At 38.5% G+C, this 21011-nt stretch overlaps 1 protein-coding gene across 1 annotated transcript in view; it reads right to left on the reverse strand.

Annotated features, from left to right (window-relative positions):
• The window catches only part of cdh24b (cadherin 24, type 2b), a 106060-nt gene extending 85318 nt beyond the window's left edge, over positions 1-20742 (reverse strand). The window contains exon 1 of the mRNA XM_088429248.1: positions 19267-20742. Within this exon, the coding sequence (XP_088285374.1) occupies positions 19267-20742 (1476 nt within the window). The remainder of the gene's footprint in view (positions 1-19266) is intronic.
• Positions 20743-21011: the final 269 nt, after the last annotated feature.

Genomic DNA, 21011 nt, shown 5'->3' on the forward strand with positions numbered 1-21011 from the left:
GTTTGCCTTGCTCTCACGTTCCCAAACCAGTTGGGGAGTTCAAAGAACATCCAGCAAGCCCTCCCCTCCACCAGAAAAAGTAAACAAAACATGCCTCATCTTATCTTCCATGTCCCACATTACTGTTGTTTTTGTTTCACCTGAGCTGATGTGGATAGGCACAGCTTCATAGATTACATTGACAATCAAGGGTAGACACAGAAGAAAGGTGCCAAAGTATTGCTGAGTCATCACAATTGCCATAGCCGCCTTTGCCTTTGATTTGTCATTGTTTACTGTCACTACAACATCAGAGTTCCTTTTTGTCGGTCACAATTGCTATAGCCACCTTTGCCTTTTGATTTTGTCAGTGTTTACTGTCACTACAACTTTAGAGTTCCTTTTTGTTGTTCCAGCTATGTCTTCTTCTGTTCTGTTATTGCAGTTCGGCTGTTTGTATTGTGGGCCAATACACAAACACAACGCAGATGGCAACCCGACAATTGCAAAAAGTGACCGTTGTCCACTCGTCCCTGTGCATTGGGCAATTTGACATAAGAATTCCTAAATTGTTCAAGTCTGTATTGTGTTCTGAGGTTGCTCACACAATATAATGTATTAATTTGTTTAAATTAATCACTGAAGGTAAATGCAGATTATTACAGACAGAAGACATGGGTCACATAAATTTTTCCCACAAGCACATGTGAAAAAATAAATATGGTTAAGTATTGTTATAAAACACATTGTGTTCTGTGTGAGGAGTCACATCACAAAACACTATATACTATACTTATAATACTATATATATATATATATATATATATATATATATATATATATATATATATATATATATATATATATATATATATATATATATTGCTGCCGCTGTCAACAATCATGGAGCACATGGAACACCATAATCATGCCATTTTAATATAAACTTTTGCAATGGTAGACATTAAATTTCATATTGAAATGAAAATACAAGATTTTCCTCAGTGCTTTGCCACTTTTTTTTTTTTTTTGTAATGGCAATGTACTTGTGTATAATACTCCTCCGTTGATTATGGCTTGTTTTTAGCCAAATAAAAATCTTATTCTCAACTATAGTAATGCCGCATCTGCACAATATGTTGTTTATGCTGCATAATAAATCGTAGAACACACGGAAGGTGTGATGTTTTGCACAGCCCCATTTTTCTCGTTCATGTATATGTGGTTGCTGAATGAAATTGACGAGACATGAAATTCTAGCGGGAGTAGCATGGTGGTGAAGGGCATTAGAGAGCTCAGAGATTGCACAGTTGATAATACCCCCTGATCTTGTCTGTACGTCTGTGCAGCAGAGCATACTGATCATCCTGTGTTTGCTGATTTTAAAAAATCTGCAAGCCAATTGGATAACTAAAAGCACCGCAGGTCTGTCCAAATGATACCACATGGCTACTACATGTATCACAGAATAAGCCGGCTCTTTACTATTTGCTATAGAGTGTGAAGGAGGGCAATAGGGAGAGCCCATCGATTTATAGCAGGTCCATCAATTCAAAGAGTTGTTGGAAGAAAGAACAGCAATACAAAGGCAACATTTTCTGAGGCCCCGCATTATTAAATCATGTTTTCTGCCCAGATAGCCAAAGATAGCTTTAAAGCAATTAAAGAGAAACGAGTGGGTAAAAATGTTGACACATATCCCTAAATCAACTAACTCATCTAGGATGTTTTGGGAGAGGTACATCAGGACAATCTGAATTTCAATTCAAGACCTTTTGGACAACGTTTTTCTTCAGGCAGTTTGCTCTAGCTTAACATTGTCTCATTCTAAGGCGTGCTTGGGTGACACTGCTGTGTAAGGATTTGAGGGCAGTGACCTCTATCACATCAAGAACCTTTTGGATGCACGTTAAGCAGGCCCTCCTATCCATTAACAATGACCCCCAGCCTTAGAAATGTCCTTGTGGTTGCATGGACAGAACATTTTCCACACATAGACGCCATAAACATGTAGTAGTCGACAACTCGATAGACAGCAAAATGCAGCAAAAGGGAGACCAAATCTTTAGTTTCTTTATCTTTCTTCAATCTTCATTTTGTGATGTGTTCTTTTTTCTGACAGAAAGTTGTATATATTATAATAAGCGTCAACACAACAGAGATTCAAGCGAGCTTAGTTTCCAGTTCACTAAAAGAATACAACTTTGAAAATCATACCCATAGATATGAAAATAGGTAGTGAGGACATGTCCTTTTTTGAGATTCAAGCCTTTGGCAATATGAAGGTCGGAGGGACAAAGGCATGAGCACATTCCATGTGTGGATGGCAAGGAAACGAAAACAAAACGAAGCTTGCGCATTGTGCTGAACAATGGCGTGTATATATGACAATGGAACTGAAAATCAGTTTTCATGGATAGAAATATCCATTGGCTTTTTATTTCAGAGCCTGTGTATTGTTAGCCCATTATGGCATTGAAAAAATAAATTAACCTAGGTTGGGTAATGAGCAAGTTGTGACATGCAGTGTATTGAAACATGTCTGTCATTTAGACACTTCAATTAACGAGGCTAACATAGCACGCTGGCATTTCAGGTTGTCTCTGTATGAGTACTTGCATAAAAGTCTTGTTTCGTACAAATAATATTCAAGGTGGTGAAACTGCTAGGATTAGATTTGTGAGGTTAACCTTTGAAATTCCATAGAAAGTGCTTTAGTTCAGTTTTTACTTTGTTAACCCTTATGCAGTATTTTGATCATTTAGTGGTTATTTTCTTCCACATTGTACTCGCTAAGGGATTGCACACTCCTGCTAGTGTGACAATTAAGTGGTTGTGCCATGTTGAACCTTTATTTGTTGTCACCATCTGGGTGAAATTTCAGCTCCCTGGTGTCTTTTAATGTTTTCCCTTTGGTGTCAAATGCCTTTGATGTAAAGAGCTTTAGGTGAAGTACTGCGAATTAAAAAGTGTATCTCTAATTTAAAAAAAAAAGAAAAAAAGCATCTATTACTACAAAGGAAATTTTTGAGTCGTAGAACACATGGAAGATGAATTGAAAACATTTTAAAATTACAAATACATTTCCAAAAAAACAAGCCCTACTTTATTTATTTATTTATTTTACCCCAACTGTGTATTCAAAGGTTATGATTTCTTTCTTGTGCATTAGGTCTTTTGGCAAGGTGTCCCAACACATTGTCAATTTGAGGAGCCGGTTTTGAGAAAAGGACTCTTCAAGTAAAAAATGGCTGGGGTAAATGTGACTAAAAGAGTAATGGTTCCAAGGTATCCATGCCAAATCCTGTACTTGGCACTGTCATTGTAGAGCGAATAGGGAGTGTAACACAAAATTTAAGAGTGTGCCTCTGTATGGGGTTTGTAGCTGTGTGTTATAGACGAGACATAACCTGGTGAGGAGAAAGAAGGAAACTGTTGAGAGCAGGCCAGGAAATGTGCGTTGGCTGATAAAGCAGCGCAAAGCTCAGGCCATGATCTAAGCAACATAATTAAAGTCAACAACTCTTATGACTAGCTGTGATCATTTATGCTGGATCTCCATCTGGCTTCACCTAGAGTCAAGGATAACTCAGACCTACACCGTGTCTGGATTCAAATTATGTTTACAAGTTAACGCTTCAATTCATTTTCATGTTTTTTTTCTTATGATAAATGATTTTGTGTAGCAGCTATACATGATCTATTTATTAGAGATGTGACGAGACACATATCCCACCAGACAAGATGTCTCACGAGATTGTCTGCAAAACAGATTTGTGTGAAAACGTATAATATGAAATAATGCCTAACATGAATTTTCCGCTTTTCAAAATGCTGTCTTATTACTCAGCAGACAACAACAAAATTAATGGTCTAGTGTGCAAATGTAAATATAAAAGAAGTGCCGGATCATTTTTCAGCTATTGCTGGGATATCTCTTAAAATTGAATAGCTTACCAAATTGCACACAGCTCGTGTTAGCTGCGGTTTGCAAACCATCTTTGTCATACCTGCCAATATTTTAACATCTTTTTTTTCAGCTGTAAAACCAAATTATCCCTAAAGGTGATTTGAGAGAAATCGCAGCATCCTGTATTTCTCCTGTAGGGCTGCATATATTGAGACAGAGAATTAATTACATCAAATACTGTTTTATATTGATTTGTCAAATATATAAACACAGAAGACCAAATAACTAGCGCATGGCTGGGAAGTCAATGTTTGTGCTGTGTTTCATGAACTGAATTGCATACTTCACACAATCTCGCTCAGTGCATACATTGTACAGGTCTAAAATTAAAAGTAATGTGTAGAATTAAGTATGAAGAGATGTTTGCGTTATTTTGTGTTTAAAATTTGATTTGAATGAATAAATCGATTGCACACAGTTGAGCAAAGCAATCTGCTTACATTTCTGCGGGTAAAGAGGTAACTGCATTCAAGTAACAAATGGACAAGGCATTATATATATTACAAAAGGCATTATATCATAAACTCGGTAAAAATTTACTTTTTACTTGTGTATGTGACGGATGACATGTGGTTAAATATAAATGAATTTTGTTTTATGTAACTGTCATTGTAAATGTTGTTAAGCAGTTAAGAAAATGATGAAACTGAAATTATAAATGAAAATAATAATAAAAGACCTCTCACGAAGAGTAGTATATGAATAAAGCAATCAGGCAAAGATTTCCCCATGTTTACCAAATGATCCTTTGCATGAATGTACATTGCTCTTAAAGCAAACAACTTAAGGGAAAATACATGTATTTAAATGGAAATGTATAGTGTACAGTGCTGTAAGTAGGACACAAGGTCGTAGTGATGGCGGTAAATTGATGCGAAAAACTTCATTCAAGTGTTCCAACTTGCGTTGATAACTAACAAGCCATCTGTCCATGTAAAAGCATTGCCCGTAAACAACATAATGGCAGGAAAACACGGTAAAACAAGCCACTTTAACGTAAAACAAAACAACCGTGAATCATTTGCAATTAGTGTCTCACGCAGGTGTGACACAGGAACATCTATTTGCATTCAAATTCATACATCCTCATCACGCTGCTCTCCTTGTGCCGGCACACAAAAGTATAAACACCTTCCCACCCTCAGACTGAGACATTCATATTCAGCACCAAGGAGGAAGACTGCAGCTCCGAGGGAGCACTTTTCCAACCACCTTTGTACTGCGACAACTTTCAAATTCTGTCAGATTATGTTTTTCCACTTATCATACACTTTCACGGTAGGCGTGGGTTTTTTTTTTGTTTTTTTTTCTCTCTCGCTGAGAAAATTCTCTTATGAAACTTCATTACTCAGGCTCGGTATTACAATGAAAAGTGACTTGGTTTAAACGTATGAAAAAGAAAAGCAAATCACTGTTTAGCATTCATCACTGTTGTTAAGCATACATTCCATTTATCCACAATCCATTTATTGTTTTTTTTTTTTTTTTATTTTAATTGATTTATTGATTTATTGAAGGGTTTACTAACACGTCTGTTTTGGGGTGCTGGGTTCAAGTCTGGCTAGCCCTGTCCTTCATGTGTGGCGTTTGCATGTTCTCCCTGTGCCCGCATGGATTCTCTCCGGGCTTTCTGGTCTCCTTCTACATTCCAAAAACGTGCACAGTAGGTACATTGGACACTCCGAATTGCCCTTAGGTGTGATTGCGAGCATGAATAGTCGTTTGTCTCTGTGCGCCCTGCAATTGGTTGGCAACCAGTCCGGGGTGTCGCCCGCCTACTGCCCGAAACCAGCTGGGATAGACACCAGCGAGCCAGCAACCCTAGTGAGGATAAGCAGCTATAGAAAATGGATGGGTGGATGGATGGATGGAAGGATGGATGGATGGATGGATGATTTATTGAACATTTGAACCCGTTACATGGTGAAATGAATGAATAAGATAAAAATAAAAGTTAAAAGCTGAAAAGGCTCAATAGATATCACAACAGATTCAACTGTTTCTACAGGAGCAGGAAGAAGTACAAAAACTTATTGAAGTCTACCCCTTATTCTTTTTGTATTATTCCTCACATCATATTCAGACACTAGGTTATCATCATTATTATAATATCTTAAAACAGAAAAACACACACCTCTTAATAATTCCAAGATTTGTGCAGGATCTCAAGTTAATGCATGATTCATGTATTTTTGTAACACGGCCTTAATTCACCTTTCTTTAAACACAGTAAACGATTCACTTTTTTTTCAGATCAATTCCATAATTATTTCATAAATTAACACATTTTACAGAGACACACATTTGTGCCCCTCAAACTATAACGAACCTCTGATATTGCATTGTCCAATATCCGGTCTTTAGGTTACATGAAGCTTATCCCAGCAGATCTTGGGGCAATTCTTCTGTCTCGGATAACACTCATATACTCGTATAGATAAACAACAACACCAAAACAAGTCTTCAAATAATCAATCATCACACAATCAAACTCCACACAAGAAGACCAGAACCCAGATTTGAACGGGGAACCTCAAAATTGCGCGCTAGATATTCTAACTACTGGTCAACTTTTCTATATTCAAGCAACAGAACACTTAATTCTGTTGCGTGGACAATGTTCTACCCCTGTTTTCACTTGATCTAATAGAGCCTGTCTCCAGAGGCTATGCTGTGAGCTTCTACTTGGACACACACGCATCCATACACATTCATTATTGAGCATTATTAGACTTTTCAGATGACATCGTAAGCCTTTTCGATGCATCACAATATTATTCCCTTGCCCGGCAATACATTATTCAGGACAAAATGATGCTTTTAGACTCCGAAAATGCAAATTCCAATTTTCATTATCATAATTAGCTGATGTGAGAGGGAATGGGGCTGCATTTGTTTGCATGCTGGTTGATTGTACTTTATTGCTTCACTTCACCGCTCTGGTGAAGAACACTTCACAACATATTTTTAGCCAAGGGAAACAAGCTTGGAAAAGGCCACTGAGGTTTTAACTCATTGCTGTTACATTTAAAGGGCAAGTTGTTACATGCTATATATTTCAAAGCATGTCACCACCTATGCAGGAGGTTCGTTTCTAGTCGGGGACCTACTCTACTCTTGTTAATCATGCTGTTCATATTCTTATTCATATTATTATTCATATTAGTATTATTAGTAGTAGTAGTAGTAGTAGTATTGTTATATTATTATATTATTATTGAACTATACAGAACTTTGTTTTCAATTGTTTTATGTACATGTCCTCAGACTGGCCAACATCAGTTCACAACATTTTAATAAAGACATGGAATTATTGTTCTTAGTGTATCAGCATAACATAGTTTAGCATCCCCCCAGCAACATCCATATTACATTTGATTTTAAAAAAATCCAAGTGAATGCACTTAAAATAAGAAATAATTTAACTTGGCAAAAGGAAAAAAGCAAGCAATAGACAAATGGACAAAACAGGATGCAATTAACAAGCCATATTCAAAAGATTAAAATTAAGGCAGCTAGCACGATTTACTTTCTGTACAGAATGTTATTTTGAAACCTTTTCACACTTTTCACTCCTGATGCACTACTTAGCTGACTGATGCTAACTATAACAGCAACTGTAAACAGAGGAGTCCTTCCCATCAAAGTTACAACTGCTGTGACCTCTTTGATTTGGTATTGTGTGCAGACTAGGTGCTAGATTGATACAACGTTGCAGTTTGTAGAGGTGCAGTAAATTTTTGTGACTTGGGGAAACCCTTTAAAACGGTGTCAATGCTAAGGATCAGTGATTCTCAATGGGGATACGTGAGGTCACTTCGGTGGGTGTAAGTTTTAACAGGGTTTCTGCAGGTAAAATCAAATTTAATGACAGTGACAAAACGTTTTTTTCTTTTCAAATTAAGAGCAAAATAATTCGAAAATTAATGAAATTATTGTTAAATTGTGTTATTGTAATACCTTTGCAAAACATTTTACATCTTTAATTTGTTAAGTTTAAGACGGATATGCATTGTCATGAGCTAGAAATAAAACAGATAAGACAGATGATGTGACAAAATTATACTCTTGAGATGTTGAATAAAATATGCCTTCAGATGCCACTACAAATGTATAAATGCACAAAGTTTGATCAATCATACACAGATGGCACAGCAGTCATATTTTCTTCTTTTTTTTTTTTTTACACCCAAAAATGCTTTGGGCTCATTAGGAGGTACACGCTGAAACAATATTTCAAAAAAGATAAATCATTAAAAAAAAATGTTTGAGACCCACAGATACAGATAATATAATGGCCAACAGGGTTTGTTAATACTTTCCTTCGACAAGGTGACATTCTGATTCACGTGTCATAGATAACTATATTTGCTCATTTCAACACAGATCTGAATAGTGAAGTGTCAATTACAGCTCGGCCCCGCGAGAATTTGTCAGCACGCCTAGATTACTCCCTCGGGGCTCGCTTGGTAAACTAGCGTTAAGTGAGAAATCATCGGGGTTGCCGAAGGAGATACAGTGCTGCTTCACTTAAATTCATGTTTGTTAATAGAAATATATTATTCTGAATATTGAACGGCAGAAGAGTCAAGGGCTCTTGCATTAGATGGCAGAGTCAGCCTGAACATATGCATAAAATACATATATTTAGAGGCGTGTTATGGTAGTAACCATTCACAATTTTTTTTTATTTTAATTTAAACTGGTCGTGGGTTTCAACTATCTCACTGTGTTTCTTGGAACTTGAAAAAGACTAGTCTCGACGCTACTCCGCCTCAATCCTCGCCTCACTCCTCATGGTTCTTGCAACCACACATCAGTTATTACCAATTGCTGCTTGTATGTGTTTGCTATTCTATTCTTACTATTGTCTTTTCCACCATGCTTTCTCCCCACCATGAAAATTCTCAACAACAAACGACTGTTCAAAAATGCACACTGAAACTGTAAATCTCTCTGAATAAAATTTCCCATTGGAAATGAATTAATAAACAGTACCAGGGTCAAACTATCATTAAATATTTATTAACAGTACAAGTAAGCAACATTATATCTACTATGCAATGTAAAAAAAAACAAGGCCCTCAAGACTACTAACAGTGAGTGACAATGCATATGCATATCAGGCTAGTGGTGAAAATTCATGATAGTAGTTCCCTCTATCATACTTGACGAACAAAGATATCATTCATTACTTGTAGGTAAATTTTCCACTGTAAAAAAATAACGACAACAGAAATCGTTTAATTTTACTGGTTCACCTTGCCCTGGCAATGGCCCGGTAACAAACTGTCCCATTGCTGGTCAGCCAGCTGGTAGTTCAACAGTCCACCACACCGGTCCAGAATAGTACACCCCTGACTATCGATTGGCAGTATGCATTCCAAGGGCAACAGCACGTCTCAATTATTACTCGACTCTGGATGAAAATGACTGCATTTATTGCGAAACTTTTCGAGACTGTGATGCAGCGAAACGCGGCAGCCTTGCCTGGCAGGATGACTATTTACCTCAAGATGAACATACAGTACTCAATGCATCTCTGTATAAAATTAGCATAGTTAATCGTTATGACAGTGCAGGCAGAGATAGGGTTGGACTTCAGAGACAATAAAGGGTGCCAGCTCACTATGGCTGCCCCACACATCTTCATGAATGTGATTGGAAGTTTCAAATGAGACAGCTGAGAGGGCGCCAGCGATTGTGAAGCATGAATGAAGCAGATGACAAGCCAGCTCATGTAAGCAGGGTGTGAATTGTTCTGTCTGAACAATACCTTTGATTTGCTTGTTTATTTTATTAAGGTTCAACAGAATGGATTTGGTTTGGCAACTGTAGCACTGTCAAAAGAATAATAAACTATCAAGCTCGAGTAAAGACAGTGTATCAAGTATTTTTTGCTGATTAAGAAAATGAATCAATTCTATGAGCAGAAGAAAGGTTTACTAAACCAAAAACATCAAATTTATACCATGTTGCGTTTTAAATGTGCATATGTTTTAGGTATTAATTTCTTTGAAGTCTTAAAAATGAAAACATTGCATTTGTCTTCATGTACTTTATTATTAGTGGCTTGACATTTTTAGGTCTCATCAATTTCACAAGTGCACATTGGTGATTTTGACATGTTTGGCAAACCTGCCACAGCAAAATGCCTGACAGTTTGCTTTATATAGTAAAAAAATTATAAAGTGAGTACATATTCCATAACAACACGCTATAAATTCAATGTCCTTGTATAGCCGTGGCCAAAGGTTTTGAGGGTGACACAAATATTAATTTTCACAAAATCTACTGCCTCATTTTTTATGATGGCAATATGAATGTACAGTACTCCACAATGCAATCACATGATCAGATGAGTTGAAATTATTTGCAAAATCCCTATTCACAATGAAAATGAAATTCAGCCACCCTACACATTCCCACTGCAGTTGAGCCCTAACACAGAAGATTCTCTCGTTGGCACAGGTGAAAGAGTTGATGACAAGGTTTGAGATCACTTTGTCATGCTGATTGAGTTAGAATAACAGGTTTAAAGGGACGGTGATGCTTGAAATCATTGTTCTTCCTCTGTTACCATAGTTACCGGCAAGCAAACACATTCAGTCTTCATTGCAATGCAAAAAGGGCTTTATGGGCAAAGATAGTGCTGCCAGTAAGAGTGTGACAAAATCAACCATTTAGAGAGAAAAATCATTGACATTTTGGGTCCTTGGCAAGGAAATTTCCCAGAAAACTCTTTTTGCAGACATTTTTCACATCCGTTATTTGATACACTTCCTCTGATAGCTGCTGAATTGTTTTCCATCTTGGTCTTGTGACAGACAGGCTCGAATAATTAAATCCAGAGCTCACTGCAAATCGTCCGTGACAGTTAAATGGTGCAAAGTGTTAGCAGGAAACTCACTACTAATACATTAATATCGCATCCGGTGAGTTGATGATTTTGCCCGGCACCGCACCCACACTTAAAAGTCGATTGATTATTCAGTTTGATTCTTATTCCAAGAACCTGAAATTAATCTAAGTCATATGTTTCCATTTCAGAGGTGTCATATACAATGTACTCTCGCTATAGAAATTTGGGGAGATTATAGTTTTTAAGATTTCGTAATAAAAGTTTGTACTATCACAATCAAACGTTCATTTTGCATTAGAAGAAACATGATTTGAATATGCACAAACATAACATTTACCAAAGTAAAAATTTATTCTCATTTAAAGCTGGTTCATGGGAGCAGATTCCAAAATAAGCAAGCACCTTTACGAATAACAAAAGCATCTGCTTTGTGGTGATCACGCTCAAGCTGATTCCGTCTGGCTTACCATGCCCTTAAACAACCCGGCTCCCAGGGTTCTTCAAGTCACAGGAGAAAGAGGTGCCAAAGAGCCACACTCGCGTCCATATAATCACTTGGGCATGGTCACAAAGCTCTCATTTCACTATGAGTACCATATTTTCCGCACTATAAGGAGCACCCTCAGTCAATGACATATTTTAAACCTTTTTCCATATATAAGGCGCACCGGATTATAAGGCACACCCTCAATTAATGACATATTTTAAAACTTTTTCAGTCACAATATAGTAATACTCAAATAATAACTGTAAACTCTCAATAGCATAATAACTCAATGTCAATATGACCAACCTTGTTCAACTGTAAACACACAAAAGAAACAGGTAAAGCTTACTTTAGCAGTTCATTCCCCATCTATGAATCCCAATCTCAATTATGATCCATATATAAGGTGCACCTGATTATAAGGCGCACCATCAGCTTTTTTTTTTAAAAAAAGTAAGGCTTTTAGGTGTGCCTTATAGTGCGGAAAATACAGTAATAATGACTTCAATTCCTTGGCAGTCTTATTCACTTCTCTTCCACTGAAATTAGATGGAACTTGAAACATCACATTCATTTTATGTTCTAAAATGCAAACAATGTTAATTGTACCTTTCAAAGTCTTGAACTATTTGCAGAATATGACCTTTCTGGCATCTTTTATACCACATACCCAATGCTATTTAGGAGTGGCCAGTGCCATGGCTGAGTGATTACTGCCTGTGGCTTTTCCAGTGAAGGGTGATCATTTTACTGCCATGAGTCTGAGCCCCAGCTGGAACAACTGTTTAATTTTGGCGAATGAAAACCCTTTCGAATGTCATGTAATTAGTTCAAACTCAATTCACATTTATTTATACATAACTGCACAACAACCTTGGCTCTCAGAAAGTGTGGTACCTAGATGGTAAAAGAATAATTACAACAATAATAATTTGAGCATAAAAACATTTAAAATGTTATATTCTAATTAAAATGAACAATAGTTCTCTTACATAAGTCATACAGGATGCAATTTCATTGTCGCTCATTGCACATTGTGCAAGACGACTTCTTCTACAAATAATAAAAAGATAATAGGATAAATGCCACGTGGTCTGTTTGTTTGGGCGCATATACAGAATGCATATATATATATATATATATATATATATATATATATATATACACACACACATTTAAAATACACACAAAAGCCTTGATTTCTTTTTTTTTTCTTCTTCTTTCAAACACTGTACATAACACCATCGTGACCACTGACCCAGGTCATAACAGAGGACATCGCAGGCCTTGCATTCAATGTGCTGCGTTCTCAATGTTTAACCATGGACAAGAGAAGTGTGATTGGTCATCTCACCGCTGTTGGTCACCTTGTGCACCTACGTGCTTTATATCTCACGCACACACTGCGACCAAAGTTCAGGGTTTGCATTTGTGGTTTAGCTAGATGTCAGTAACATTTCATTTGAAAGCACTACAAATAATGTATCCAAATTTTGAACATTTACTTGAATGCAAGAATCATGAGGACAAATGAGGGCGACGAGACAGTGTTTCTGCAGTGTGATACGCTTGTAAACATCTCTACTGATTGCCTGGATTTGGAGTGTACTTCTTAATAACCTGTTCCGACTGTCTGATGTCTGTCTTTCTCCGGCTTGGTTTAGGCCTTGGCAGACTGTGTGAGCGATGTCTCACCATTTTCCCTCCTCTTTTTAAAAGACTTTTTTTTCCTTTGCAAGTTGTAAGCAATTAACCCTTTGTGACCTTGTGCATTGGATTCTCCCCTTAGCCTTTGCTACATACCTTTAACTTGATGCTTGCCGTGCCACATCTAACCTCTTTCTGTTCTCTCTCCAATTATGCCAATTTTCTCTCATATTAACCCTTCTTCGTCCTCTGGTAATGGTTCTCTTTGCCTTAAGTTATATGAACCATTCTCCCCCACGACCCACCACCAAACACCATTTAATCACTAATTACTGTCACACCTCGTCTGCGTTGAAACCTGGAGGCTAAATGATTTCTTCAGGAGAGAAAGCTCAGTTTAAACGCAAATGTGAGCAAAAAGACTGCGTTATAGGTCTGCTGAGAAGGAGCTGTGTGATTACGCTACTGCTGGGCACACTCTTAGACAATTGTTATTTCTTGTTTCTACGCCAGCCTAAAAGCTACATTCCACATATATTATTCATTGACATTAAAAAAAAAAAAATAATCTTTTTTACGTTATATATAGCACAATGTTTATTAAGTATTAAAAATCAGGGTGCAAAAGCTTTCATCTGCTCTGCTAAAAATCAAAATGTAGTTTTTCAATACATAGATGTCCCTTCTAGGAATGTGTCAACTGTAGTTTTATTGAAAACTAGATTATATTCATGCAATCCAGTAGAAGGATTTGATGCGCACAATTGTCATATTTGTAGATGAAATACAAAGGCTACTCACATCGGAACAAGGCACACAATCCGCCCAATTAAATTTTACCCAAATCTCGATAGACGTGATCGAGCAGGCTTAAATTTAAACCTTTCAACTTTCAGCCACTAAATTGTCATCTTTAAGGGCACACAACACTAGAATGCCAAGTTGAGTGCAAACCATTCAGTAAAACTGGCAGACAGGCGCATGGTACCTGCATGAAAATCAAGGTCCTATGCGTGGATGCATAGTACAAAAATAAATAAATAAATAAAACCACAATCATTTTCTTGCAATGTGCACATGCTTTACAACAAGTTATGGATTAGTTTTATAATTGTTGACAGAAAACTATTATTGACAACATTAACTAAGCGACAGAATATGCACCTGTTTGGTGATTTAATGACCTCCTCTTGATCATGAGATCAGAATTCTTTTTAGCATGAGTTTACCTCCATGAATTTACATCAGACAAGCAATCACTTATGAAAATGTTCATCCATAATTATAAATGTCATATTGAAGTCAACCGTAATAATAACCATATTCTGAAAGTACACCACAATAATATCTCAGTGCAGTTACAAAACTCTTACATTAGTCTGGTCTCAACTTTACTCCTTCCCTCTTATCTCACAGCTTTCATTAGCTACCTACCGATTTCACTACAGAGTGGGCTCATGAATTCATTGCACTTGTAATAGTGCTGTAAAAGTGAGGGCATTGATTGTACTTAGATTGTATCCATAAGGATGGTGCGCATTACCACTCAGCATGTGAATAAGGTTTTCCTTAATTGAGGTGTGTCAACAGTAACTGCAAGTTGTTCTTGCTGTCCAATCAAAAGATCTGGCTATAAAATAGTTTTGAGTAGTTTTACAAAAGCTGTGTGAAAGCAGAAAGTTCTATACTATACCAAAGTGGGTTAGGATTATGTTTGTTTTAGAATTGATATAATAATACATGTGCGTGTTTGTGTGTTTCTTTTAAAATGTCGTCATACTATACATATTTAAGACAATTATTACTGCAGTATATAAATTTACTCAAATCATTAGTCACCGAATACACCTTTTAATGTAATCACCGACAGCTGCGTTTAGATTCTCAGCACCCAGACATGCTTTCATGAGGTAGATGAGCACTCCTACAAGACACGTGATTTTGTAATCTACTCCCACCTCTCACTATTAGGTAGACCAAGGAAGCAGTGCCCATTTCAATCGTAAAACACGCACGCTGTTGGATAGAGCCAAGGGAGAGGATAAAAGACCTTCACTGGACCGTTGGAAATCTATGACATAGATTTCTTCTAATAAATTGGAAATTCAAGTGTAAACTGTCATTGTTATCATGTTTGGACATCTACAGCTTTCACTTTAATTTGACTTCTGGGTGCCGCAAATATTACCACGGCTCTCCGTGACTACATTCAATGGGAATGGGAACGGAAAGGGACAACAGTTCAGTTACTGTATGAGGTATGAGTAAATATGTGCACTGCAGTAGTTGGATGTCCGAGGAGTGAGATGTGAAAAAATCTGAGATGCGATATATATATATATATATATATGTATATATATATATATATATATATATATATATATATATATATATATATAAGTTGCTTGTTGAACAGAAACACTAATGTAAAAGTGTCAACATCGCTCATGTATTAAATTATGTATAAATTGTGTATAGTACTTTTTGCCACTGCTTCATGGTGCCTGTGTCTTCACTAAGAATGAGCATCAGAGGAAAACATACAAGCCAGCACTTAACTTTATGTGACAGCCTCTTTCAGTTTATTGCATCACGTCGCCAACCTCCTGAGTGCTTTCATAATATTATGCAAGTGCACATTACACCCAGAGGTGCCACACATGGAGAAATGTGACAACGGTTAAAAGGGTGACAAGGTAAACCTATCAGTTTGACATAGAGCAAAAGAAAGAAAAACTTTTATTATATGGATAGCTTGAAAATGGATACTGTCAGAAAGATGAGATGGGTCATGTGCTTGATGTGACCTGTGACTTAACTTACATCCGCCTGCGTCATACCTGAACATTTCAAGTGAATAAGGCTGTCCCTTGACAAAAAACAATAATCCTTGCATTATCCCTGAGCTTGAAAAATATTGGCCTGACGGAGCTCCGACAAGAAGCGCATACCGACTGACATTGAATCAATTAGTCGACTCGTCAGCTTCACTCCTGCACATCGACATTTAAAGCTTCAAGTCGACTAAACGCTAATCACATGCTTTTGTCATCTCTAATTGAGCCAATTTACAGAGAACCTTCAACGCGCCCATCCATTGCTTTTGAGAAAATACATCGTAAGCAATGAGGTATTTGCACAAACCTAATGACTGACAGGAACTCTGGTCACAGCAGATGAAAATTCCAATGTTGTTTATTTATTACAACGGGACTTCAATACATCTGTTTAAGACAATGATCGCGATACCTGAAGCAGCATCCCATAAATTGCTAGCTCACCAGCTCGGATGCATGAGGTTTCATCAAGGTCAAATAGAGTACGTAGTAAGGCAACCCCTATTCACGTCAAGTGTGATGTACTGCACAGAAGAATTCGGGCTGATCAGGAATGAATGTTCTTCTTAATCCTATCTCTGCTGAGGCGCCTTTTGCCCTAAAGAAAGCTCAGAAGTTCCCCACCCCCCATAGCTGCTGCAATCACTTGAAACTCCATTGCAGACCATGTGACAGCATCAATTAAATTCACAATTATAGAGCAGAGACGCTTCGGTGTGAGAAAATGCAGCATCATCTGTGAATGTACGAGCGTGTTAACAGTATGTGCCTGTATGTATTTGGGAACGCTTCTGTGGAAGGGGTTGTGTAACACACAAATTGAGAGTGCTGTTGTAGACTGGAAGACTGAGTCAGACAATGTCAGTAATTGCTTGTTTACACAATTCTGGTGAACCTGAGCAACTATCCTGAAGCAACATGTCACAGTCAACAAACACTTGATCCTTGAAGGACATATCAAGGGGCACTCAGGAGGACAACTCACGCCTTAGTGCCGGCCTCTTTTTGTTTTAACATCAATTTTTTATTGTACTTTAAAACACAGTGAAAGCAGAGGAAGCACCCTTTAAAATTTATGATCAGCGCTGTCACTGGTTCCACAAAGGTAGCCCTTAGATCATTTTTGGTTTAGTAGGGTGCATTTGTCCTCTATTGACATCGTAGATTATAGCCTTGGCTCCCGTTTCCAGCTTTAGAGATTTATCCTAACCGAATTTTCTGGGATCACACAAAAACGCCATAATTCAATGTTAGAGTGCAGATTTTCAAAAGGGCCTCGCATAAAAATAGAATTACATCCTCTGCATACACAATAATTGTATTCATGTATCATCCTCACGGTAGTAAACTAAAGAAGTGCGTGTGCGCTACTAGCAATTGTTTGAGCCTTTACTGCAAAGTTGACTTTTAACGCTCACCATCTCTCCATTAAAACATAATCAGGTCCCTAATAGGGTAAAAACAAGGCAGAGCGTTCACATTTATCTCCTTACCTATATTGCTGGCCTACACGGATGCAGATCAGGAGATTAAAAATTCATAAGCATAATAGGATTTCTAAGAGCATTTTTCTCTCTTGTGCGCCGTCACTGTCTAATACAACTGGGTCTAATCGTATGCATTTTCAGCCCGGAATACTCACATAATAGTGATCTGGGTATACTCCAAATGTCAGCATCATAATGTGCCACTGAGTGTGTGGTCTGGATTTATTCCCTCCTTGAGTACCATCAGTGAGGCTGAAATATATTCATAGGGTAGGTACATTGTTTTACAAGCAAGTTGAACTGTAAAATATCTTGATGGCGGGACTCTAGTTCTCGAGTTTAGTCCGAGTTCAATATTTTTTTGTCATTTTGACATACGGTCAGCAAATGTGAGCAATGTACTTCCAAACCCCAAAAACATCAATCAGCACTCTCTCCGTGATCATTGTTGTTGACAGCCAAGTCAGAGATGCTCCCATATGATGTAATCACGCCTCTCTTTTTAATCTTTCTCTTTCCCTCTAAATATTCACGAAACAATAAAAATAGAGACATGAGTCGCATGCTCGTATTTTCACAAAATTTGCTTTCAAAACTTGGAGTCATCATTGGTGACCTTTTTTGATTTTGCGCCACTTCCCACTCTCTTAAGAACCCTTTCCAGCAGGATTTCATCACCTAAACTGTGCCTTACAAAAGTAAGTTTTCAGTGCGGCGTAGCAAATACATGGTCCCATGTATGGGGATTTAAAAAATTGCGAAAACACTCAATAGAAAATGTTCGCTGCCCAGTCATGGCATTGTACAAAATTCACACAAATGTGAAATTAAAAAGTCAGCTGATGGACAAGCTCGCGAAAGGGACCCACCAATAACACCGATTCGTGCCGTCTGCGAATAAGCACAACCCCTCTCATGAACTTGAACTGATGAGCATGATAGTTATTGCAGATGTCTGCAGTAGAAAGACATCCTAATAGCATCAGTTACTGTGTGAACTTGTCAGTGGGGGTTGTAAAGGCTGCATAGAGGTGACCTTTTAATGAATCTTGTAACTACTCAACACACTGGGTATTTTGATCATCGATTCCATCCAGCCATCAAATACAGCCGATTCCCACTGTGAAGTTTAAAACTGCCCGCGGCAGTTACGCAGGGCTCATTATTATTCATTTGCTTTGCAAAATATAGCTACATAAGCTGACAAATTAACTCATCAACTGCACTGCCGCTGGGTACTGAGACATTTGTTGGACATTAAGGTAAGAAAAATGTTGTACTTGGACTATTGTGTCCAGTTGTCATGACCTCATTGTCATTCGGATCCTTCTCTTTTAAGTGAGAGAGTGCATTTGGCAGAGGTGACTTGCGACCAGTCAGTAACTAATAAATTACTCGAGAGAGTGATATGACTATGGTCCATTGTTTGTTGTGCTGACAATTCGGTGATAAATCCTGTTGAACTAAGTGCAAATCAACCGGAAAGAAATGGCATTACTGGCATCTGTGACCATGGGGGACTTGAACTGACATGCAGTGAAATGAAGGAACACTGTTGAGTTCTGCCTTGGGGTGTCGATCAATGTTGGAGGAGGGAAAGTAGGACTATTAATTCCTGTGGATATGTCAATCCCCAAAGGTGGGAACAGATTGGTAGTGATCATGAGTAGCCCCTTGGTCAGATGGAATCTAGGGATTATGTTGTACCTCAGTTAACCATTGATTCGTTGGAAGTTTTACCGCTTCCTTGAAGGCACAGCGTTACACTGGAGCAATGGTAATCGATTCCAATTGCAAGTTTATAACAATGCATAAAAAACTGCAGGCTTGGATTATGCAAAACACATCTTGTAAGATAAGTACCTGAGGGGACCTGAGGTTAAATGTTCCATGTAAGGGGCTTATAATAGAAACGCCTCTCATAAATTAATAAAATATTCAGAGTAAGATCATCCCATATACATTTATATGGTAAACGTAATGCTTGTTTTACTTACCCGGCCAATAAGCACAGGTTCGGGTCCAGCGTATTCTTCGATCACAAAGAACTGGTTCCAAATCCAACTTCTCCTGCTGCGAGAGCGGGACCTCTTTCCTTCCAGGCGATCACTCGCCTCGTCCTCGGACTCCAGCTCTTCAAATACCAGGCCACCCTCGTCGTCGGGTTCTTTCACCTGCACGCCAGCACCTTTGGCTGAGTGGCTCCATTCCGGAGCTGGATGGAGCCTGAGGACATGGCTGCTGTTGACGAGTTTTCTGTCTTCATCTACTGAGTAGTGAGCTGTGCTGAGCTCTGTCTGAGCAGCCTGAGCTGACTCTGTTAATAGGCCTCTGTGGGAATCTGCTGTTCTGTTCCCAGGTCGTGCTCCCTGGGGTTGCATTGTCAGCACAGATGGAGTGGAGCCATTTGTTTCAGAGGGAACATACAGTGGTAAATGTTTTGTCAATTGAAGAGGAGTTTGTGTTTGGTTGATGGGTAGTTCTTTGTCCGAGCTCACCACTTCTTTTTCAAGAAGCGGTGACAGTAAAACAAGATGCTTTTTCTTGCTGTCGCCGTCGTCTGAAACCTGTGGCTCCAAAATGTCTTGGCTCAAGCCTGGCGCGTTCACCATTGGGTTGATATGAGTGTCGGAACTCTGGTCCCGATTAAGGCCTGGAGTGCTGGCCGGATTTAGATATTGAAATGTGGTCTGATTATCAAAACCAGCATGTGACTGTGTGATGGATGTGTCTTGTCTTGACATTTTCAGCGCCTCTAACTGTCTGTGATTAACGTCAATCAAATCTCTCTTTCTACTCCGGCTACCCTTGCTGGGAAAGTTCAGATTCGGAACATTCTGCATCTGGGAATTCACTATCCTCACGAGGTTCTCTTTTGACAGCACTTTCAGAACCTCATAACTTCCGCTGAGGTTTAATTTTCGGTTTACTTCAACCAGTCCCTTCTCTGGCACACCTGTTGCATGAACACTCAAATCAGCTCTGCTTTTGGTTTTTGGACTTAATCTAATGCGGGTTTTATTGGAATGTAAATCAACCTTATGGTGCAATGTGATTGCTTTTCCTATTTTAGAGTCAGCATTCTTCGTATTGTTCTTTATCTTCTGACTTAAATCCTTGCGCAGAGTCACCTCTTTCTTGTTGACGGACTCGACCTCACGCTTAGGCTTGATAGATAGCCTCTCCTTGATGACAGCAGATGGAGCGGCGCGATTGGGCAGTGATTTGGTGCGAGGAATAGGTCCAGTGTCACCTGCGTGCGCACGGCTTATCAGGTTTCGAAGAGTCACCACAGGCATGACATTCGTGGCCATGCTTCCTTCCCATTGGTTGGGAGCTCTGTTCTCCTCCATCTTTATCACGTGCGAGCCACCTACTCCTCTCATCCGCACAATCTTGCTGGCCAAAGTCCCTCCCCACAGCCCATCCCACAGACAGATGGAAACCAACAGCAGCAGATTTCTTGTAATCATCTTGCCTCGAACTGAGATGTCCTAATTGGAGCAAGATTTGCTATGAGCCAAGTCTTGTTTTCCAGCTGTCTTCATTATACCTGCAGCTTTCCCTCTTTTCATGCCCCACCTGTCACTCTTTCAATCTACGCCCTTCAATGAGCTGGAGGGCAGGTATCAGTCACTCGTTCCTCGTTTCCCCTACAGTACTTAATATGTCCGTCTATCTCTCCGGGTCTCTCTCTCTGCTTTTCGTTTTTGTTTTATTCCACTCCTCCTGCTGAGATTAT

The sequence above is a fragment of the Hippichthys cyanospilos genome, chromosome 12, assembly GCF_059441005.1.
Source record: "Hippichthys cyanospilos isolate Australia breed blue-spotted pipefish chromosome 12, RoL_Hcya_1.0, whole genome shotgun sequence".
In the NCBI taxonomy this organism is placed as follows: Eukaryota; Metazoa; Chordata; class Actinopteri; order Syngnathiformes; family Syngnathidae; genus Hippichthys; species Hippichthys cyanospilos.